Source organism: Xyrauchen texanus, chromosome 48, assembly GCF_025860055.1.
Source record: "Xyrauchen texanus isolate HMW12.3.18 chromosome 48, RBS_HiC_50CHRs, whole genome shotgun sequence".
In the NCBI taxonomy this organism is placed as follows: domain Eukaryota; kingdom Metazoa; phylum Chordata; class Actinopteri; order Cypriniformes; family Catostomidae; genus Xyrauchen; species Xyrauchen texanus.
The window spans coordinates 16,581,448-16,601,099 of NC_068323.1; the positions used below are offsets into that span (position 1 = coordinate 16,581,448).

General features: G+C 37.3%; 1 protein-coding gene across 3 annotated transcripts in view; it reads left to right on the forward strand.

Moving 5' to 3' along the window:
• The window catches only part of LOC127639899 (DENN domain-containing protein 1B-like), a 129,203-nt gene that overhangs the window by 27,539 nt on the left and 82,012 nt on the right, over nt 1-19,652 (forward strand). For all 3 annotated transcript variants that reach the window (XM_052122224.1, XM_052122226.1, XM_052122225.1), the window contains exon 3: nt 11,529-11,572. In XM_052122224.1, coding sequence (XP_051978184.1) covers nt 11,529-11,572 — 44 coding nt within the window. The remainder of the gene's footprint in view (nt 1-11,528; nt 11,573-19,652) is intronic.

Consider the following 19,652-nt stretch of genomic DNA (forward strand, 5'->3'; position numbering starts at 1 on the left):
AGTTAGTCCATTTCAGCCTACTGAAATAGTGTGGGAAATTCAAAACATTTCAATTCAATACGTGTAAACTTGTAGCCATGACTTAGTTGACATATCAAGTGTGACAGGATATACTTAATTTAAAAAGTTTGACAAAATTTTAATTAATTCTTTATAATTTTTATTTTATTTTAATTGTTTTTTAAAATAATTGTTATCCCCTTTTCTCCCCAATTTGGAATGGCCAATTCCCACTACTTAGTAGATCCTCGTGGTGGCGCGGTTTCTCACCTCAGTCCGGGTGGCGCAGGAAAAGACTCAGTTGCCTATGCTTCTGAGACAGACAATCCATGCAACTTATCACGTGGCTTATTGTGCATGACACCGCGGAGACTCCCAGCATGTGGAAGCTCATGCTACTCTCATGCAGCTTACCATGCACAACTTTCCACGTGCTCCATTGAGAACAAGAACCACTAATCGCGACCACGAGGAGGTTAACCCATGTGACTCTACCCTCCCTAGCAACCGTGCAAATTTGGTTGCTTAGGAGATCTGGCTGAAGTCAATGCTCGCTGAGGTACCCAGGCCCCCCACAAATATTCTTGTAATTTTATAATTGTCATGTACTTGGGAGAAAAATCACAAAATGGTCAAACGGCAGGACTGTTGAAGTAAACGGGTACCAAAATGGTGAAAAACAAAAGCAATCGTGATCAGGTACATCACCGGAAAATATATACCAGAAATATACACTTTGCCTTTTTACGCATACGCACACACACACACACACACACACACACACACACACACACACACACACACACACACACACACACACACACACACACATATATTTAGTTATAGAATAAAATCTTGATGTTGAAAAAAAAATAACGATATGGACAGATTTTTTGTCAACTTCACACTCAAATGCACACTATTGGGTTTCTCTTTTCAGAGAAAGGTTCACAAGCAATAAATGATCAGTATGATAATTTAAAGAAGCATATCATTGAAATGTAGTATATCCTTTTTTAATGCTCTTGCCAACTAAAGTAGCATGAAATGTAATGCTATTTGTGGCATGCAAAAAAAAAGGATTGAGTGGAAAAAAACATTTTAAAACTACTCAGTGTTTTCTTTCTGATTCGAGCTTGAATGATGCCTGCTAATCTGCTTACCCTTTTAATTGTGAGATCTGTGGGCAGAGCTGCTGGAAGCTAGAATAAAGTTACTGATCCAGAAGTAAACTGATGACCACACTTATTCCTTGCTTTTGGCTTCCAAACACAGCTCTCCCTCCCCTCTCCACTCCCCTTCATTCTGGAGGGGAAGAAAAAAGCTCCTTGTACTAACAATAGATTTTTTTTTTTTGCCATATGTTCGGTTGACATCTTCATCAGGTTCACAGCGGGTTACCTTAGTTAACGTTCACTCCACTGCTTGATGGGATTTTCTACCAGTTCCTTGAGTAGCTGGCTCAAAGTCTAGACGAGCCGCTAAAGACAACCAGGACCCTTCCAGCATGCCAGGCACAATGGCATTATTGTGGACGTTGAGGAGCTGGTGCTTCCTCTAACTGGATGCCTCTTTACATGGTCCTGTTCGGGCACAAATACAATGCCTTTGTTCTGGGCCATGGAGTGGGTTAATCCAGACTTCTACATACTGTGAAATAAATCTTTTATATATGAGCAAAAAAAGGAGAGGAAGAAGAAAAGATTTTGTCAAGGAGGTTGTGAGTTCAGCATTTTAACCTTTGGCCGAAAATAAGAAGAGAAGAGGAGGAGGAGGCACAGAGGGAGGGTAGTAAGAGGAAAGAGGAGATGCAGGCAGGCAACACATCACCCGTCATCTCTCGATGAAAACAGAAAAAAAAAAGGTTTGTAAGGGTTTTTTTCCCCCTCACTTGTCTGGTTCAGAAAAGCACCTAACTATACTCTCTGGAAATGTTTCGGACAATTTTTACAACATCTGTGTCCTACAGTTTTTCCAGGGAATTTAACCAAGGTGTTTAGCCAGCATAAGAGGGCAGATATATGAAGTAAAGGTTAGCCATTTTCTTACATTGCCAGGGTGCTAAAATTTGTCACTTGAGCTGTACACTGTTGCTTAACCATGTGATACATTTTCATAAATAGGAATGGGAATCGGACTATACTTGTCATGCTGTATGTTTGGCACTGCAGATTCAAAAGAACCATGCAGCTCAAAAGAGTAATTCATTTAAGAATCAGGCTACACTGGTCGCCATGTATGTTCCGCGCTGCTGATTAAAATGAACATATTCATGAGATTCATTTGTTCATGAATTGGATTTTGCTTAACACGTTTTTATGTTTCACACTGCAGATTCAAAAGCACCGGTTCAAAAGAGTCATCATTCGTTTGAGAATCAGACTACACTAATCACACTCTATGTCATACTGCTTATTCAATAGCGACATTGCTGCACCGCTGAAAGGTAGTGCTGACAATAAACCCTGTCAAAAAGTATTTTAATAGGATGTTGCAGACACATCTGCAGAAGAGTGCTTGTTCATTAACTCAACCGCAAATCATGAAAAGCATTTGATTCCAAAGATTGTTTTAAATGGAACCAGTTCTGAAAAAGAAACTATTCTTGGTTACCAACCCTATTTAGGAACAAGTAATTTATTTGTCCACACTGAAAACGAAAATGCTTTGTCACAGTAACAGCCAATCAGATCATTTTATATCTCTACTGTACAGTATGTGGAGCATTATTAAATTTGTTTTGGACCAGTGACATTTAATTGTGGGCCTAACCAGTGCAACATTGAATATTTGGAAGCCAAGTTACTGACACAATGTCCTGTCCCTCATTGCTTTTTGTGGTTGTAGCTGTTAGGGGCAAAAATTCATATTAGCACATAAGAGTGCTTTCATCGCTTTCGTCACTTCATCACATTATATCTGGATAGAATGCAGTGTTGTATTTGGAAACTTGACAGACTTTGCCCTGTTGGTTCCATGGTTTGGTTTCTACCACGAGTCTTCTTACTACTGTGATAATGACACCTCACATATTCATGATTCTTTGTTGACATGGTTTATTAAACTTAATTCACCCAAGGAGCTATTAATGGACTTTGAGAGTTTCCATCAGTGTATGATGACAGCTTAGCAACTCAATTGGCATGCAGTCAGGCCTGTTTGTAGGCCCATATTTGCTGTATTCGCTCTCCGTCCATCCCGTTCAGAGATAGACAGACAGAGGTGCTAAAAAGTGGTGTCAGCTGTGAGCTCTTTCCACCACTCACCTATTAACCTCCTTCCCTCCGGCCTCATCTCTATCAAAGCAGCGTGTATCGACTTTTAAAGACAAGCATTCCCGGGACGTCAAAACATTGATTTGCGACTGACCTGTGCTGTATGCGCTCGTGGCGGCAGCATGTTGCCACGCAGCGGCGGTCCTGTCGAAGGTTAGCCATGCACGAAGCCCAGGGGGATCTCTGGAAGGGCCTCCCGAGCCTGCCATCACCCATGGCTGGCTTCACATTGGGTGCGAAAGCAAAGAATAAAAATGGCTCACTTCTCTAAGGTGATTTCAATTCAATTCTCACCCATTGGCCAGCGTTCGCTCTACAGTCAAATTACTTTCCTGGTCTGATGCGAGCAGACGAGATTGTTTGGCTGCTGTTAACAGAAGCCGATGGACTTTAAGGCTTCTCTAAGGTGTTTTCATCGGTGGCGAGATGACAACAGTGACAACATGCAAGCTCCCACCACTTTAGTATATTGTAGGTTCACGTCGTACTAGAAGTGCTGAGACTTATAATATGTGTAATGAGATGGATTTATTTCAGGTTGTTATGCCTCAAGCGACACTTGATGCCTCGTATAGCAGTGTAGAAAGTGTAACATTGAAAAACCTCATTTGAGTTTTATTTGACTTGTTTAATTTTTACATTTTGTCTGTTTATTTTCTGTTTGTACCGTAACATTTCTTATACCATGATTCATTTTGTTTGATATAAAACTAAAAATGTTTTTAATAATCAAGTGAATTAAATCAAACATAATTCATCTCATTTTATTATTTTCTCTTGTTATTGGAACAAAAAATATATAATTATAAAGATTATTATAAAAAGATAATAATCACAAATAAGTGATATGTCCTGCATTAGTGTTAAAATGGCTTTTTGTGATGTAACACTTGAGTTAACAAAATGTTAACAAAAATAAATTTTATATTCTTATTGAACGAGTCAAGTTCAAAGCATTTGGAATAGAGCCACTATACACACACAGAACCTGTGACCGTAAATTAGTTGATTTCTATACTAATGCATCAAGTTTTGATGGTGCTTGGCAAACGTAAATAACAAAATAAGGCTGAGTAAAAATACAGATTTTCGGATTAATAGTGCTCTTTGAATGATCCCAATGTTTAATCTTAAAATCCCAACATCAACATCTTTTTACTTAAGTTCACTTCAATTTTTATTGTGTTGATTTTTAGATATGTTAAATTGCAATTAAAACGGCATAGTTTGTGCCCTGTTCACTATTTAATTTACAGCATTAGCTGAGAGAGGATTTCTTTCATATGCAATCAAAATGGACATTATTACTGAAATATTTTCGAATTGATCGATTCAAATTTTATTGGAATTGAAGCGCATTGGGACTTTGTGAATTGGAATCACAACAAATTGGGAAATCTGTATCAATACCAACCTTACAACAAAACATTGCTTATTGCTTCGTAATAAGTTGTTTCTTATTTTGACCTGTTTGGCTTGTCCCACTCTGTGTTTAAAATGTACCTCAAAGCAGTCCTGCCCACGGATAGCTGTGCAGATTTTTCTACTGTGGTGTGTTGTAGTAAAATTTCTAGCTGTTGAAACATTTCCACTGTCTGTATACCACCATCATACTGGCCAGCCCTAGTTAAAACGTCTGTCAAGTTTGTCTACCCCTCTTCCTGTGCGTGGGTGTGTGTCTGTCTATCTTTTTTACATGTCTGTCTGTGTGTGTGTGCCCACTGGCTCAGGGCATTTCACAGACCTGCTGGGAACAGGAGCGGCCTCAGTGTGTTAGGCCCAGGAGGGGAGGCCGTTAGGGAGCGAGAGAGAGCGAGAGGGGTGAGAGGGGGATTAAGCAGCCCCAGGTCTGTCACGGTGACATTTCTCTCCCTGGCTCAGCAGCAGGGGTTGGGTTTACCCTTCTAACCTTCAACTTTCAGCCTTAACCCATTAATCCCTTTGTGTCTGCCCGCCCCGCGCAAACACACTCACAATATGGCAGCAGGAGGCTGCGGAGGCAAGGAGCCGGGGTCTCTTTGACAGCTTTTCACCCACAGACAGGGGGCCTTCATCTTTCAAGATTCCCCAGTGTACAACACCCCCCCACACACACACCCTAAAAACCAAAATAGACAGTTGGTCACCAAATCTTCATTTTTGCATGCTAATTTTCCTAGATAAAAAGATTGAATGTTCTGTCAGAGATTTGTTTAAAGACCCTGAAAAATGTGAAACATTCAAGACATTTGAAACATTTTAAGAGGTTAATTGTTAAACCCCCAAAATGCAGCTACTGTAGTGTGTTTGAACAGTAAACTGCATCTCTTTTCCAGAAGAAAGTGTCAGTGGGAGTTAAATGAGCTCGTCGAATACTGTCATTCCTCCTAAAAAATGTTTCAAGTGAATTTAGATGAGTTCTTTTATTGAGACTAAATGAGCGTTTGGACAAATATTTGATTGTATTGCTCAGACTTCAAGCTGGATCTGGTTTGTTGAAGGGACAGAGTTCGGCAACAATAATAAAAGAGCTCATCTGAATTTTGGGTCTTTTTATGTGAGCCCCCCGTCATGCAAAAATCCCACAGGGATAGAGATTTGCAAGTCCTTTGCCTCTGTGTATAAATAAGCATGTGTCTCAAGGTATTTTTGAATACTTAAGAACACGGGACCCTCCAGGATATGTAGAGCAGAAGGTGCGTGGTTGGAGGACAATGCCCCCTTGTTACCCCTCCTTCTCACCTATTGCTTTCTCTTTCCTACAATATTTTTTCATTTATTCTCTTCTTGCATATTAACCTTTTCCCTTTTCTTTTCCTTCTGTATTTGTTTTTATGTCAGGGTAGATGGCATGAAATGTCAAGCAGTGACAGCAGTTTCCTGCAGCGTGATATAGCCTATTAGTTTTTCCATTTCATGTACAATTATTATACATGCAGTTTTTAGGACCTTATATTAATTGAAAGACTATTTGTAAATAATATTTGTAGTTTTCATTTGTCACACGGCAGTTTATTTTAATTAAATTAAGAATGGTAAATGTGGAAAGGTGACCAGTTACAGCACCTTTTAAATATTTAATTTTACAGTAACAATTTACTGTAAGGTTAAATTTGTTAACATTAGTTAGCAACACGGGCAATGGGCAAAATGGGCAAAATTCAGCGTGAAGTATTTACATATTTCCATTGATCATGTTATATATAATGGTGGAGGGGTAATTGTACTTGCTTGATTTGATTATTCACCCCGATCTACACCCCTGCTTATATACATCTCATGGACATGTAATTTGTTACCTACTCATTTGCAGGCCCACAGAGAATCTGTAGATTTACATATGCTTCTAATGCCCATCATTCTTTTTGCACTAGGGTTGGGAATCGAGAACTGGTTCTTATTTAGTACTATAATGTTTTTATGGCTTGGTTCTGTTAACTGTAATTGCATGTGCATTTTTCCACCGATGCCGACGGAACACCATACTAACAGTATTTCCTGCAGCCCAATTCAGCAGTAGAAGTGTACAGTGGCAGGAATCAAACAATGTAGTTTGATTCCCAACCGAATGACTCTTATGAACCAGTTCTTTTTAATCTATACTGAAAAACATACAACGCAACCAGAGAAGTCAAATTCCCTGAAAATAACTCTTAAGCTCTGTTCACACCGTGGGTGGCATTGTCGCTTAGTGTCGCTAGACTTTGCGATTTGTGTCACGGGAAGTCGCTGTGCTCTCATTGAAAATGAATGGGATTGCATTGATGCCGCTTGTGGTGTGAATGGGACTTTATCAACTGGTTCTTTTGAATCTACAGCAAGCAACATACTTCACAACCAGTGTAGTACAGTTACCAAACAATTGACTCTTATGAGCAGTTTTTATTATCTGATACCTGAAAAACCAGTGACTCTTTTGAGCAGGTTCATTCTAGTAAATAAAGAAACCTGAAACTTCATTCGAAGCAGTTATTGAATTAATCTCACTAACCTATAAGTTATGACTTTCATCATGTCCAACTCTAAATGAACCAAGAAATGTTATAGTGTTATGTATTGTTGTACTTAAGACTTTACTTTAGTCAGGCAGTGCAATTACTGACTGGTTGTACATATGCTGATGTGTTGTTAAAGATCCTACACATTAGGAGTTTGTTGTAATCCGTGGCATTTTATTTAAATATAAATGAATTAAATTGTTATCTATTTCCTTTTTTGCTTAGCAATTGTTTGTAACAGTTTGAAAAATGATGGAATGCCTCTACAAAAGTAAAAATGTCATTAAAAAGTCAGTGTAAACACCTTTTGCAAGAATTGTATTAAATTTATTTCTGATTTGTTATATCTATTCTATTGAAATCTGTTGACAACACATTTTTTTTAATAGGATTTAAATTTCTTATTACCTAATGTGTTCTGAAAAGTACTAAAGGAATTGTACCGGAATCGTAAAGAGGAATCAAAATCGGAATTGTTAAATGTCTTATGATTCCCATCCCTACTTTGCGTAATAATCATTTTGACTAATTCTTTCAGATGTCAATAAAGGAGTTGTTCTCCAAGTTCTGTTTAACACATTTTGCCATTTAAATGACATTTTGTCATTTTAAATTTCTGGGATTTTTTAAAAGAGTGTGCCGATTCCTTCTGGGCCTGCTTGTCAGCCTCTCACACCATACTTCTCATTTCATCTCTTCTTTCTGTTTCTCTCTCTCTCTCTCTCTCTCTCTCTCTCTCTCCCTCTCCCTCCTTCCTCTCCCTTGTGTTTCTCTTTCTCTCCCTGGCAGTGGTTCCCATCCTCTCACCCATAAAATCAGCATAAAATTGACCTGACTCTGCCAGATCAGATGGAGTAGTTGGACTTCAGATCCCTGGGGAGAAGGAAATTCAGTCTTTGTAAGAATATTATAAGACAAGGTCCGTGAAATCTCACAATGGGATTATGTAATACACCTTTGTCAGTCCTTTCACTTTTTTTTACCCCCTCTCCTCTGTACTCTGGTCAGCATTGGTGGAGAGTATGTTGCCATATTTACATTTGCCATGTAAAAAGAAGGGATGAGACTAGGGTGGATTCCTTCAATGAGATGGATGGAAGAAAAGTGAGGGGGATTGGTCATAAAAAAATGGAGAGAAACAACTGTTAATGAAAGGTTGGTGGTTGGAGGTTGAAGTTAGATTTGTGTTTTCCATGTCAAATTATATAAACTTTCACTCTAGTCTGTGCTTTTATATTTACAATATAACACCGATTATTCTTAATAACCAGGCCATGTGTAAGGTCATGAAAGTACCTTGTGTTCTTTTATTTTGGGAAAAGTCATTAACTGTTTAAGCATTTTTAGAATGAGCTTATTTGTGATAGTTATCAGCGTATTGCTGTGCAAGCAAACAAAGTGTTTCGACTGACATCAGGTCTAACACAGCAGAATTGATTCATCAGCACTGTTTTTGTGAGATAAAAATGTGGAAGCATGAGTTTCTGTTTAAATATGAGAGAAGGGAAGTTCATATAATTCTGTGAATTAATGTTCACATGTAAGAGGATATACATCAAATTGGACTTGAATCATTGATCAATTATTGTGTTAATATAGTGTAATAGCAGTTGTTTGTTTGTGGATGAGTCTAAAATGCACGAAACATAAAATATCTGCACACTTGTGTTGATGTTGGGGTTTTATTAACAATGTTAGTAATATTTTTTTTAATTAAAAATAAACTAGACTTTCATTAATTGAATAAATACAGCCACCACAATGCCACCTTGTTGGATGTTCCTTGCTGTTTGGGTCTTATGCAAAAAAAAGCTAAAAGCCCATGAAAATAACAAAACACAAAGACATGAGGCAACTATCAAATGCATTTCTTTAGCACATGTTTAATTTGAAAAACAACTAAAAACAGCACAGGTGGATGCAAAAAACTTTTCAGTGTGAATACCCCCTTATTCTTCGTTCTTAGTCTTAGTCATATGTGTAATAGTTGTTGTAAAATTCTGTTTGATAATCTGCTCTTGTCTTAAAGGATGTTTATCTTTTGTCAGACAGGCTATTTTAACTTCCTGTAACAAACCGGTCTTTGATGCAGGTTCAGTGTAAATACGCTGTACTTTGAATACTTCCTCACCTGAAGTGGAAAACCAAATTGTTGGTCAAATATTTAATGCAGTCATAACGTGAAGGTTGTGGAGCACATATATATTATAATATAATTAAAGTGAATGTTTGTTTGTGTGTTTGCACCACACTCATTTCTTCTCATTTATCTTCCTCTCACTGACCTTCAGCAGATGTTGTGTTGTGGTTCTGTGGGCCTGATCTTTTTAAGGTGACTCATAGCAGATGCATCTGGAGCACTGCCCTGTCTATGTGTCACAGTGTGTTGCTTTCAGAGTCTATACACCTATACATTCAAGTTGTGTTAAAAGCAAAACGGTCATCAGAGCCGTGGCTTAATGAATAGTGCCAGCGTGAGAGAAGCTACTTTGAAACTAGCCTGGCAAGCTATAAGGTGATCAACCCTTTAAAAAAAAAAAGAAGTGTTTGAGTGAAAAATGTATTGTGTGATTCTCTAGAAACATTTGGGACAGTTAAGATTATTGCATTGTGTCTTTTTCAGGACACTCATTTTACCCCTATTTCTCATTCCAGTATGCATCCGGATGTTCTACATTTACCATCACAGCAGTTTCAATTATTCTCATTACCGTTTTTTTTTTTTTTTTTTTTTACTGTATAACACTAAAAAGATGCTGTATGATGATTTTTTCAAATACAAATCTTGAAAATTAAAGCTTGTACCTAGAGAGTACTATTATGATGTATAATTTACCATTTTAAACTGTATATCATTTTTTTCACATTGCGGTTATAAGCATATTATAATGACCATGTTTTTTTTTTGGTTAGGTTTTTCACTGCGAAATGAGTATTGGGGAGGAATGTGTGTAACTGTCAGGAAAATAATGTTGGAATAAAATCCAATTGCCCTAAAAACACTTCATTTTCTACATGCAAAGTAGGCCTATAATTTTTTATTTGTTTATTTTTATAATAAAATAGGACCGGGGCATTTTCTTAACAGTTTCTTGAGAATCACCCTTAAAATGGAAAGTAGCTAAATAAATTGAAGCTATGTAAGAACAGGATGTGTCCTTTTAAATGAATAAACATCTAATTATGTCATTTTACAAAATGTAAAACAAGTGATATTCTCAGTTGGGGTGATGGCAACAAATTTGAATACAAACCTGCACAATACAACTAATAAAGCTAAAAACAAATACAAAATCAAAGCCATAGTTTTAGACATCAGTATTAAAAAATAAATAAATTATATATATGTATATAAATTGATATATATTGATACAAAAATAGGATATAAAGCAAAAATGTGTCTGATTTAGTGTCTTAACCAATTTTAAAAACGGATGCATCTACTGTATTTATTTGGATCCAAATGAACTGTTTGAATCTAAAATGAATCAAATTTGAAAAGCACATGAGAGGTGGGGACATTCACGAAACAATGTTTGAATATTTCCTCAACTCAGGAATATTTCCTGAAAGTTGGCATGCAGAATGCAATATAGCATAATTACAGCATTTTTTCTTTTGACTACACCCCATTTATTTTGAAAATAGAACATGGAAAAGCTACTGTTGTATTACTAAATAATGAGGTTAGTTAGTTACTTCCAAACACTGCTTGGCGCACACACTCTTACACATTGAGCTTCGGTGGTCGTATGGGAGGTGCATAATTAAATCCAGCTCACTGTTCCTCCCCATCATTTCCTTTTTTTTTTCTCTACTCAACCTTATAATAAAGCTAACTGGTCATTAGATTTGGCCTTTGGAAGAAGGACTTAATGAAAATATAGGTCACCATTAAGTTACAGAATGATTATATTTAACATTTTGAGTTTGTACATAATGTTTTAAATGGTGCAGTAAAATGCTTGATCTTTTTTTTTTTTTATTATTTAAATTATTATTATTTTTTTAACAAATTTAAAGTCTGAAATATTAATGCAGCGCCACACATCTGCCGTTTCTGCAGGTAGTCGTGTATCATCTCTGAGTGTGTTTCTAAAGGCCTCTATCTAACCGGATAACATTTGCATATGCAGAATGTTCCATGCCTCCGCTCATTGCCGCGTTGTGCCGACACATAGGAGAAACCACCCTTGCCCCCACCCTCTTTATTAATATGTATGTGTTCTGAACGGTGCGTGGTTGCTGATTAATGCTGTCTGTCAATTTCTTACAGATCCGACAGTGCTGTGGAAGTTCCCTGAGGACTTTGGAGACCAGGTTGGAGACAGAGCAACTTTTTTTTCTTTCCCCTTTCCCATTCCTCCCCTCCCCTCTTTCATTCTCCAGCAGCACCACATCCACTACCCCTCTTGCTCCTATAATCTTGCCTCCCGCCCTTTGCTCTTCCTTTCTTTTCTCTCTCTCCACCTTCTCTCTCTCCCTCCCGTGTGGTGAGATGTTGCTGATAATGAAAAGTGGTGAGCAGGTCTTCAATAATCGTTGTTCGTGTAATTATCAGCTGGCTGTGATGTGAATGGTGTGGATGGAGACCCGTGGATTGAGCCTCTGTATGCTCACCACTGTATTTCACACTAATACAGTGGTGTGTTTCTTATGATTTAGTGTTGTATCATGCCAGTAACAAACAATAAGCTTGATTATGAAGGGATGTATTAAATCTAGGGTTGGATGTCGATACAGATTTCCCGATTTGATTCCTATTCACAATTTCTCGATTAAATTATTTTAATTTTGGTGTATTTTTTGACAATTGTCAATACCACAACAAAGTGCTAAATCATTTAATTAAACAATGTTTGAAGTTCTCAAGTAAATTTTACGGCTGTTGATTTAATTCAGTGCGATTAATTATATAAAAATTAACGGGGGAAAAAAGTATTTAAAAATATTATATATAATTTCCTGGAACGCTGTAATTTCCTCCTTTTCTGTTATTCTGTGCCATATTTGTAGATTTGTATAATAAATGTTTGGAATTGAGAGAATGCTTAAACCTGATCTGAGAGTGCCTCCATGCGCATGCACTCAGATCAGTGTGTCACCAGTTTGTCCTGAATCGCACACAGACCGTGTTTATCTGTCTTTAAATCACAGCCTTTTGTGGATTAATAATCACATATGACCAACTTACAATTTTGATGTTATTTTGATTAATTGCGCAGCTCTTAATGATCGTGAAATTAGGGTCACGATATTAGTCTATTTTACATTGTCTGCAAAATGATCTCGATTATATCGTTAATATTACTACTACCCTACTACCATCTTAGCAATTCTAGTTTGAAGTACCACCTGTTTTCAGCAGGGGGCAGTAAGCAAAACTACAGCTGTATTATTGTGCAGCTGTATTAACAACAAACCACACACGTCTTGCTTGACACAAGCATAACCACAAGATGAGAATGCATTCTAACAGCTTGACGGAGCGCAATTCTGTATGCAGGGATGTTGAGATGTGTTTCGCTCAGTTTAAATTATGACTAACTAACTTGGCACGGTAACTTAAAAACACTGTGTTTATGAAGCAACAAGTGAGACGATCATTAAGTGTTTGTCTGACACCTGTGTACATTCACACGTCTTAAGAAACACCCTTCTTATAAATCTATTTCAGGCAGATTGACGAATTCAATTGAAAAATGGAACTGTATTCCAATGATAGGCTTATGTTCAATAATTTTGAAATAAATAATATATTGATTTTAAAAGCAATTTTCTCGTTTGCCACAATAATTTAATGCATTTTATTTATCTGAATTGTATATTTATAATATTTATAATTATTTATGTATAGCTGTCGTCATTATATATAAAATGATTGTTATTTGAGGGCGTTTCTCAGCAAATATTTATATTTGCAATTAATGAATCACCATCTCATGTGATTCATTCAATTAAAAAATGTTTATCGATAGACAGCTCTAGTAAGTATTCAAGATGTGTAATAAAATATCAAATACGAAATAAGAAAGTATCAAAATAAGAACAAAAATATTTTTTTACAAGAACAAAAAAAATATTTACAAGCAAAAGTAGAACTAATTAAAACGTTTTTAAGTCGAAATTCAGAATTTGTTCTACTAAAGGACTATTAAATTGCTACCAAAGCTATTAAAACTACTAGTAAATGTACAAAAGTTATCCAGCCAAGAGTAGTGTGGTTATTGTTGTTTGATTAATATTAACAACAAACTAAAGAAAGCTCTTTTACTTGTTTTGATAACTTCTTTCGAATGGCCATTGCAGAACACAAATTATGATCCATAAAATAAGATTTAAAATTGAATTTGTGATTTGGCTGTTGCTTTAGTGTTCAGGTTATGTGTTTACTGCACAAGAAGAGGTGGGTCTGGGTCAGAGTACAGTGTTGTGGTTTTCATACTTTTTCTGTTTGCTTGGCCTTGAAAGGTCTCCAAGTACAAGCACTAAGCACATTAGAAAGCTCATAACAAGCTAAGAAAGAAAGAGAAACAAAAAAGATGTGACCATCTTTAGCTTTCTTTTGCACTTTGATCCAGAGATGCTTCAGCAACTAATTGCTCACACTAAAAGAACATAAAAGTGAAAATTGCAATTTTAGTTTTACCAATGACTAGTGAAGAATCCTGAAAGTTATGCATTATAAAAAGAGTAAGAAAACTCTGTGGCACCATGATTTTCTCAACCCACCAATGAAGTCTATCTCAAATCTCCATAAATATCCCCTTTCACCTTGTTTAGTGACATGATCGTTTCTAGTTTAAGATGTGTACAGATGGATCGACCTTTTCCACGTCAACATAAAGGAGCTCATTGAATCGCCTCATTACCAGGATTAGGCTCTTTTTCGTCTTTGTATGGCTGCTCCCTCTCTAGCCACTGAAATCCCTTTTTTCCCCCCAAGTTAGCCAGCATATGGCAGCAGCAGCTCCGATCTCTACAGGCCTCCTTTGTTTATCCTCTTATTGTTGCGGCGCGTAATGACAGTTGTAGGCCGTAGATCGGGGTGGAGGGGTTACTCTACCCCAGGGGAGCGAGGCTGAGCAAGAGAAGAGAGGGAGAGGGGAAAGACAGAGACAGACAGCACTGTTGGATTATGGAAATATGAATTGATTTTTTTATCCTCCTCTCTTGCACTACCCGCTCTGCTAGAATAGAGACTCTAAATGAGGAGGGAACAGACTGGAGGCTGGCACAGAGGGCGGTGGAAATGAAGTGTGATCTCTCAGCCCCTGAGACTCACCATGGCCCTGGTCACCTACAGCTGCCATGTGGAGCAGCTAGAGCATCGTGTATATATCTGAATTACGAGCAATTTCTTGCAAATCAAGTGGACAGATGGAAAATCAAGCATTTATTGCCGTTCTCTCTCAGATCTCTTCCCAAATGTAAAAACTAAACAAAAGAAATGGAAAAACAGATACCGATATTTACAGATTCTTTTTTAAATTATTTATCTTAGTGATTTTTCTTATATAATACTAGCAGCAGTGGTTCTAGATGCAATTCTACCATTTCAATACCGTTTTCCATTTTACAGCTGTACTGTAATTTCACAGTAAAGTACTGGCAGCTGGGTTTCCAGCTGTTTAATGTAATTCTACAATATAAATACTGTTTTCTATCTAAAGCCTATTAATATATCTAGTATATAGAGTGTGTGTGTGTGTGTGTATATATATATATATATATATATATATATATATATATATATATATATATATATACGGATGTAGGTCAAAAAGATGTTGCACTAGATGAAGAGAAAAATTGATAAAGGAGAAAGAGATTTTGGTGCATCATTTTCTATTTATTAAAACAAATGTAAAAAAATGAGCCAATGTCAAAATATCTCTACAACTGAATCTCAACATAAATTCATACAGTAAGTCAAGAATCACAACTTGGGAAAAAAGCAACATTGTTCTTGCTTTAAACAACTCTGGTACCTTTAAATACTTACTGCCAATCAAATTTAGGCAAAAAAATAAATTTGAAAGAAAAAAGTGCAAAGTCCAACGAGAGGAACCAGTGCGTGAATAAACCTTAACAAGAAGAGGCAAGAAACAGCCAATATGTCTGAAAGGAAAACATTGAGAAGAATACATTAGTGAAAAAATATATAGCTCTTGGCAAAAGCCAGTGATCATATACTGAAACACATGGTTTTTAAATGAGACAGAAAATTAACAAATTAGTACTATACATATCTAAACATAGATAATACATTTGAGTATATGTTTGTTATAGGAGAGAGAATGAGACACAAAACATCAGCTTTACAGAAGGGTGGACAAGACAAGAGACAGTATAGCTGTGTGTAAAAGTGAGTGTGTGTGCTTTTCTTTTATCCAGAGAGGAGAGAATATGTAAGTGAATGAGTGTGTCTGTATGCAAGTTTTTTGAGAAGAGAGAGCATCTCATTCAGCTCCCTAGTTCAGTAGTCAGGGCACTGATCAGGTAGTCTGCAATTTTTTGGGCTGTCTCAATCGCAAAATTGTTCAAGTTCACTGAAACGTTCGCTCCCTAAAAAAAATCCCACAATGCACCTTAAAAACCAGGGAGTATCATTGCTGTCTGTGTTCTCTTACTGGAAATGTTGTCATGTCTTCTGATGACTCAAGTCATTAGATGAAGAGCACAAGTGTGAAACTATAAGTCCAAGTCTTATTTTCTCTTTAAAAGAGATATTGTATGTAATGTCTTTCATTCATTACAACGGAAGTGAAACAATCTTTTAAATATTTGAGATGTTAAAAGAAGTTTTAAAATCCACTACTACAGTATATATTTTTATTTCTTTATGCCATTTGTCTGTTATTATAACACTGTACGTTTGAATATCTTCAATGTAAATGAATGATAGTGTCATTATTACAGTGATGGTGCTGATTAATAACAGCTGCGCTTGAATGCACGAGCTTGTTATCGTGTGTCAGGTGATTAAGTCATTTGTGTCCCAATATTCAGTGGATGAACACCCTTACCAGTGCCCGAATTTATGTTCACGATATATTGATTCACGACATAGGGAGCTGATTGAGAGCGAGGGGGAGAGAGACCATATGTGCATGAGAAAGTGTTGTAAGCAGAATAAGTATATTTGAGAGTTTATGAGTGTAGATGAGAGGTGGTATCTAAATTCCAATCTATTGGAAGGGACTGAATTTCATTTTTTAAACTGGGGGATCTAAAGATTGGGGGGGTAACTTTTGATGCATTGCTAATTTCATCATCTTCATTTATTAATATATACAGATTTGTATGCATGAATTGCATGAAATTATGAAATTTTGAATTTGCCAGTTCATTTTCTGCAAGGAAGTATGCCGTTATAAGTAACCCCTTCAACTCCTCTTCTCCCTGCAGCTGTGCAGTTTGGATAGCATTAGCCATAGCATTTTTGGATGTTTCTGCTTCTTTCTTTCTTTTTAAAGCTGCTGTATGGCCAGTTCCATTCGCATGTCTAATTAATGTAGATGTTTTGTAGCATTGGCTGGTAAAGTGTGGACTGCTGTACCTCTTACAAACTGAGCAGCTCATTATTCAATCGTTTATTTCTAACCAAGGGTACATTTTTAGCCAGTGCGTTTGAAATTTATCCTTTGACTGCTTTACCTTTGTGAGATTTTTTTTGTGGATCTTCAGTTTGGCTGCTTGTCGGCCTTTCGTTGTCGGAGACTTTTTTCTTTGGATTGTGATCTGCATCATCCGAACTTGTCTTTCGCTTCAGCCAGCGGTCCATATTTAAACCATATTTAGATATTTAAACTACGCTAACCGAACAATTCATTGTCTGTGGCCGTGTTTGTGCGCGCGGGAAATATGCTGCACATAACACAAGAAAACAAGGAGAAACGCGCAGTCACATGCTCAAACAATCAACAACATCGCTCTAGATGTGTAAATACAAGTGGACAGCGCGGGCGCGGCGCTGTCTCCTTTCCACAAGCGCGTGCTCTCCCGTGGCGTCTGTCGTTGCTATGCAACCATGAACTGCGCTCTCCATGATGACAAGGAAGTATCAGCAAAAGATTAATTGATTTCTAGCCCTTGCTTTACTACTAGATATATTTATGGAGATGAATAATAAGGCGCCCTGTACAGCTATCATGATCAGCTGTTCGGCCGAGAATTCAATGTTGTTACGCTGTAAGCTGATCAGTTGGTTCGTTGCTGCCGCGCTCTATCACTCGCACACCATAAAAAGCAAAATGGTTTTTAATGTTTCAATTGCGTGATTAAAATGACATTATTTGGAAGCGGATAATTTCTTCACAAACAGCTCATTATGACTCAAAATGTTAGAATGCTGCACCTACACTCGATAGTGTGGATAAGATCAGCGTGAAACATGATCAGTCTGTAACAGCCAGGGCTCAGCGGAAGAGAATGCCGGTCCAGCGCTGATTGAGGTATTAAAGGGTAACTAAACACCTGCTCAGAGTCTGACTCCACCCACTAGAAATATTTGAAAATGCAGGAAAAGTGGGCAGACCCCGGCGGGGATAGAGGGAACGAACCGAGTGCGGGGGTGTTGGGCACCTGAGACTCGTAGTGACGGATTAATTGACAGCTGCTGTCAGACTCTATGTTATTATTATTCCTCACACGGTCGCAAGACGACATGTACATGAATCTGGCGTGGTGAGCTGGAACCTGCTTACGTCAGCTGTCACCGCTTACGTCACGAAGTACCGCAACAGCCAATAGGAAAATTCAACTGCAGTAGCCACCGTTCAACCTGAAGAGGGCAGCACTCAGACGTTTTTACATCATATATTGTAGAATTAAAACACTTTATACACAAATGTCAAAAAAATTACTTGAATCAATGACCAGTACTAATAAAGCCCCATGCTTACAGATCATTAACTAAAAAAAGTTGGTTTAGGGTTTAGTTAACCTTTAAATTCGAAAATAAAATACAGTTTGACATCTTTTTTTTCTCGCATCTGTGAAATTTATTTTTTAATCATTTGCTCTGAGATGAAGCAAATATATTTGTGCGGGAATTTCTCGCACTACCAAAGCTAACCTTGCGGGAATGGCTTAAATTATGCGCAATTCCCGCACCGAAATTCAAGCCCTGTATTAGGAAGCTGTTGCACTAATGTGAGTGTTCGTGGGCAATGAAGTTTACGTACCAGACAAAATCTGACATTTTTCAGGAGAGAGGCAAATTTGGGGTTGATTACTTATTACTGAACTTTCTGTTCAGTAATAAGTACATGTGAATTGTAAGTCTGAAAGAGGTCGTTCAAAAATCACAATAGCGCATGTGTCTCTTTCAGCTGGCTGCAATAAAGCTAACATTTCTCTCAACTTGAAAGGTGTTCCTTACTCATGTCATGTGTTTCTTGAAAATGACTAATAATTGTTTGAACTACAGACAATGGAAGCAGACATTTAGATTGTAATTTGAGAAAAAATAAAGCAAGATGTCTCAATAACAGTGCTTCATCCACATATTCTGGACAGACGTTTGTTCCATACTATGGCTATCATCACATGGAATCTCATGTGGTTCTTCAGTCTGGTGATCAGAGCACTCAGGCATGCCACTGGGATGTGCAACCGAAACAATCAGATTTCTCTCTGAACAATCGTGATTTTTCCTAGTATGCAGTAAATGTGGACACATTTGAAAATACTTTGCCAAATCTCTGAAATGGACACAAAACCATTTCCCCCTCCTTAATATGCATATTTAGATGTTGGTACAATCTCTTCAATGTCTCACACCTGACCTGACATAACAACATGTTAGCTCAAATGAGGTGAAGGACCTAGAACTAAACTTAGGTTGGCCCTCTATGTTTCTATAGCTGTGAGTATTAAAGGCATCAAACTTTCAATAGGTTTTGTTGCAACCAGACAGAGCACAATTAAAAGTTACATTGGCAACATGAATTTGAATTTGCATGTGCACTGTGTGTGCACAAAATTTGCAAGAATACATGACACTAATATTAGATGACTTTCACGACATGCAATGCACCACAAATACATGCAAATCAAGTTATGAGTTACAAAAGAAAACTGAACTAATTATGAAATATTACCTCATTTATCAAGCAAAGAATTAGCTGTGTTAACTGGAGAACACGGGCTAGCGAGATGCCTAACCATGTGCATTGAGAGCTGCAGCACACTGTTGGCACAGAGTAGCGCAGTCAAAAAGATATCACGAGAATTTTACAAGTTGGGTATAACATATTAAACAATAAAGTAAGAAATAAACTAACCTTGTCACGTCCTTACTTTGCACGCAAAGCAGACAGAGAGCATTAGAAGAGACTTGTGAAGAAATGTCAGTGACTGCTTTCTCTAGTGAGAGGAAGATTCTCGCTGAGGA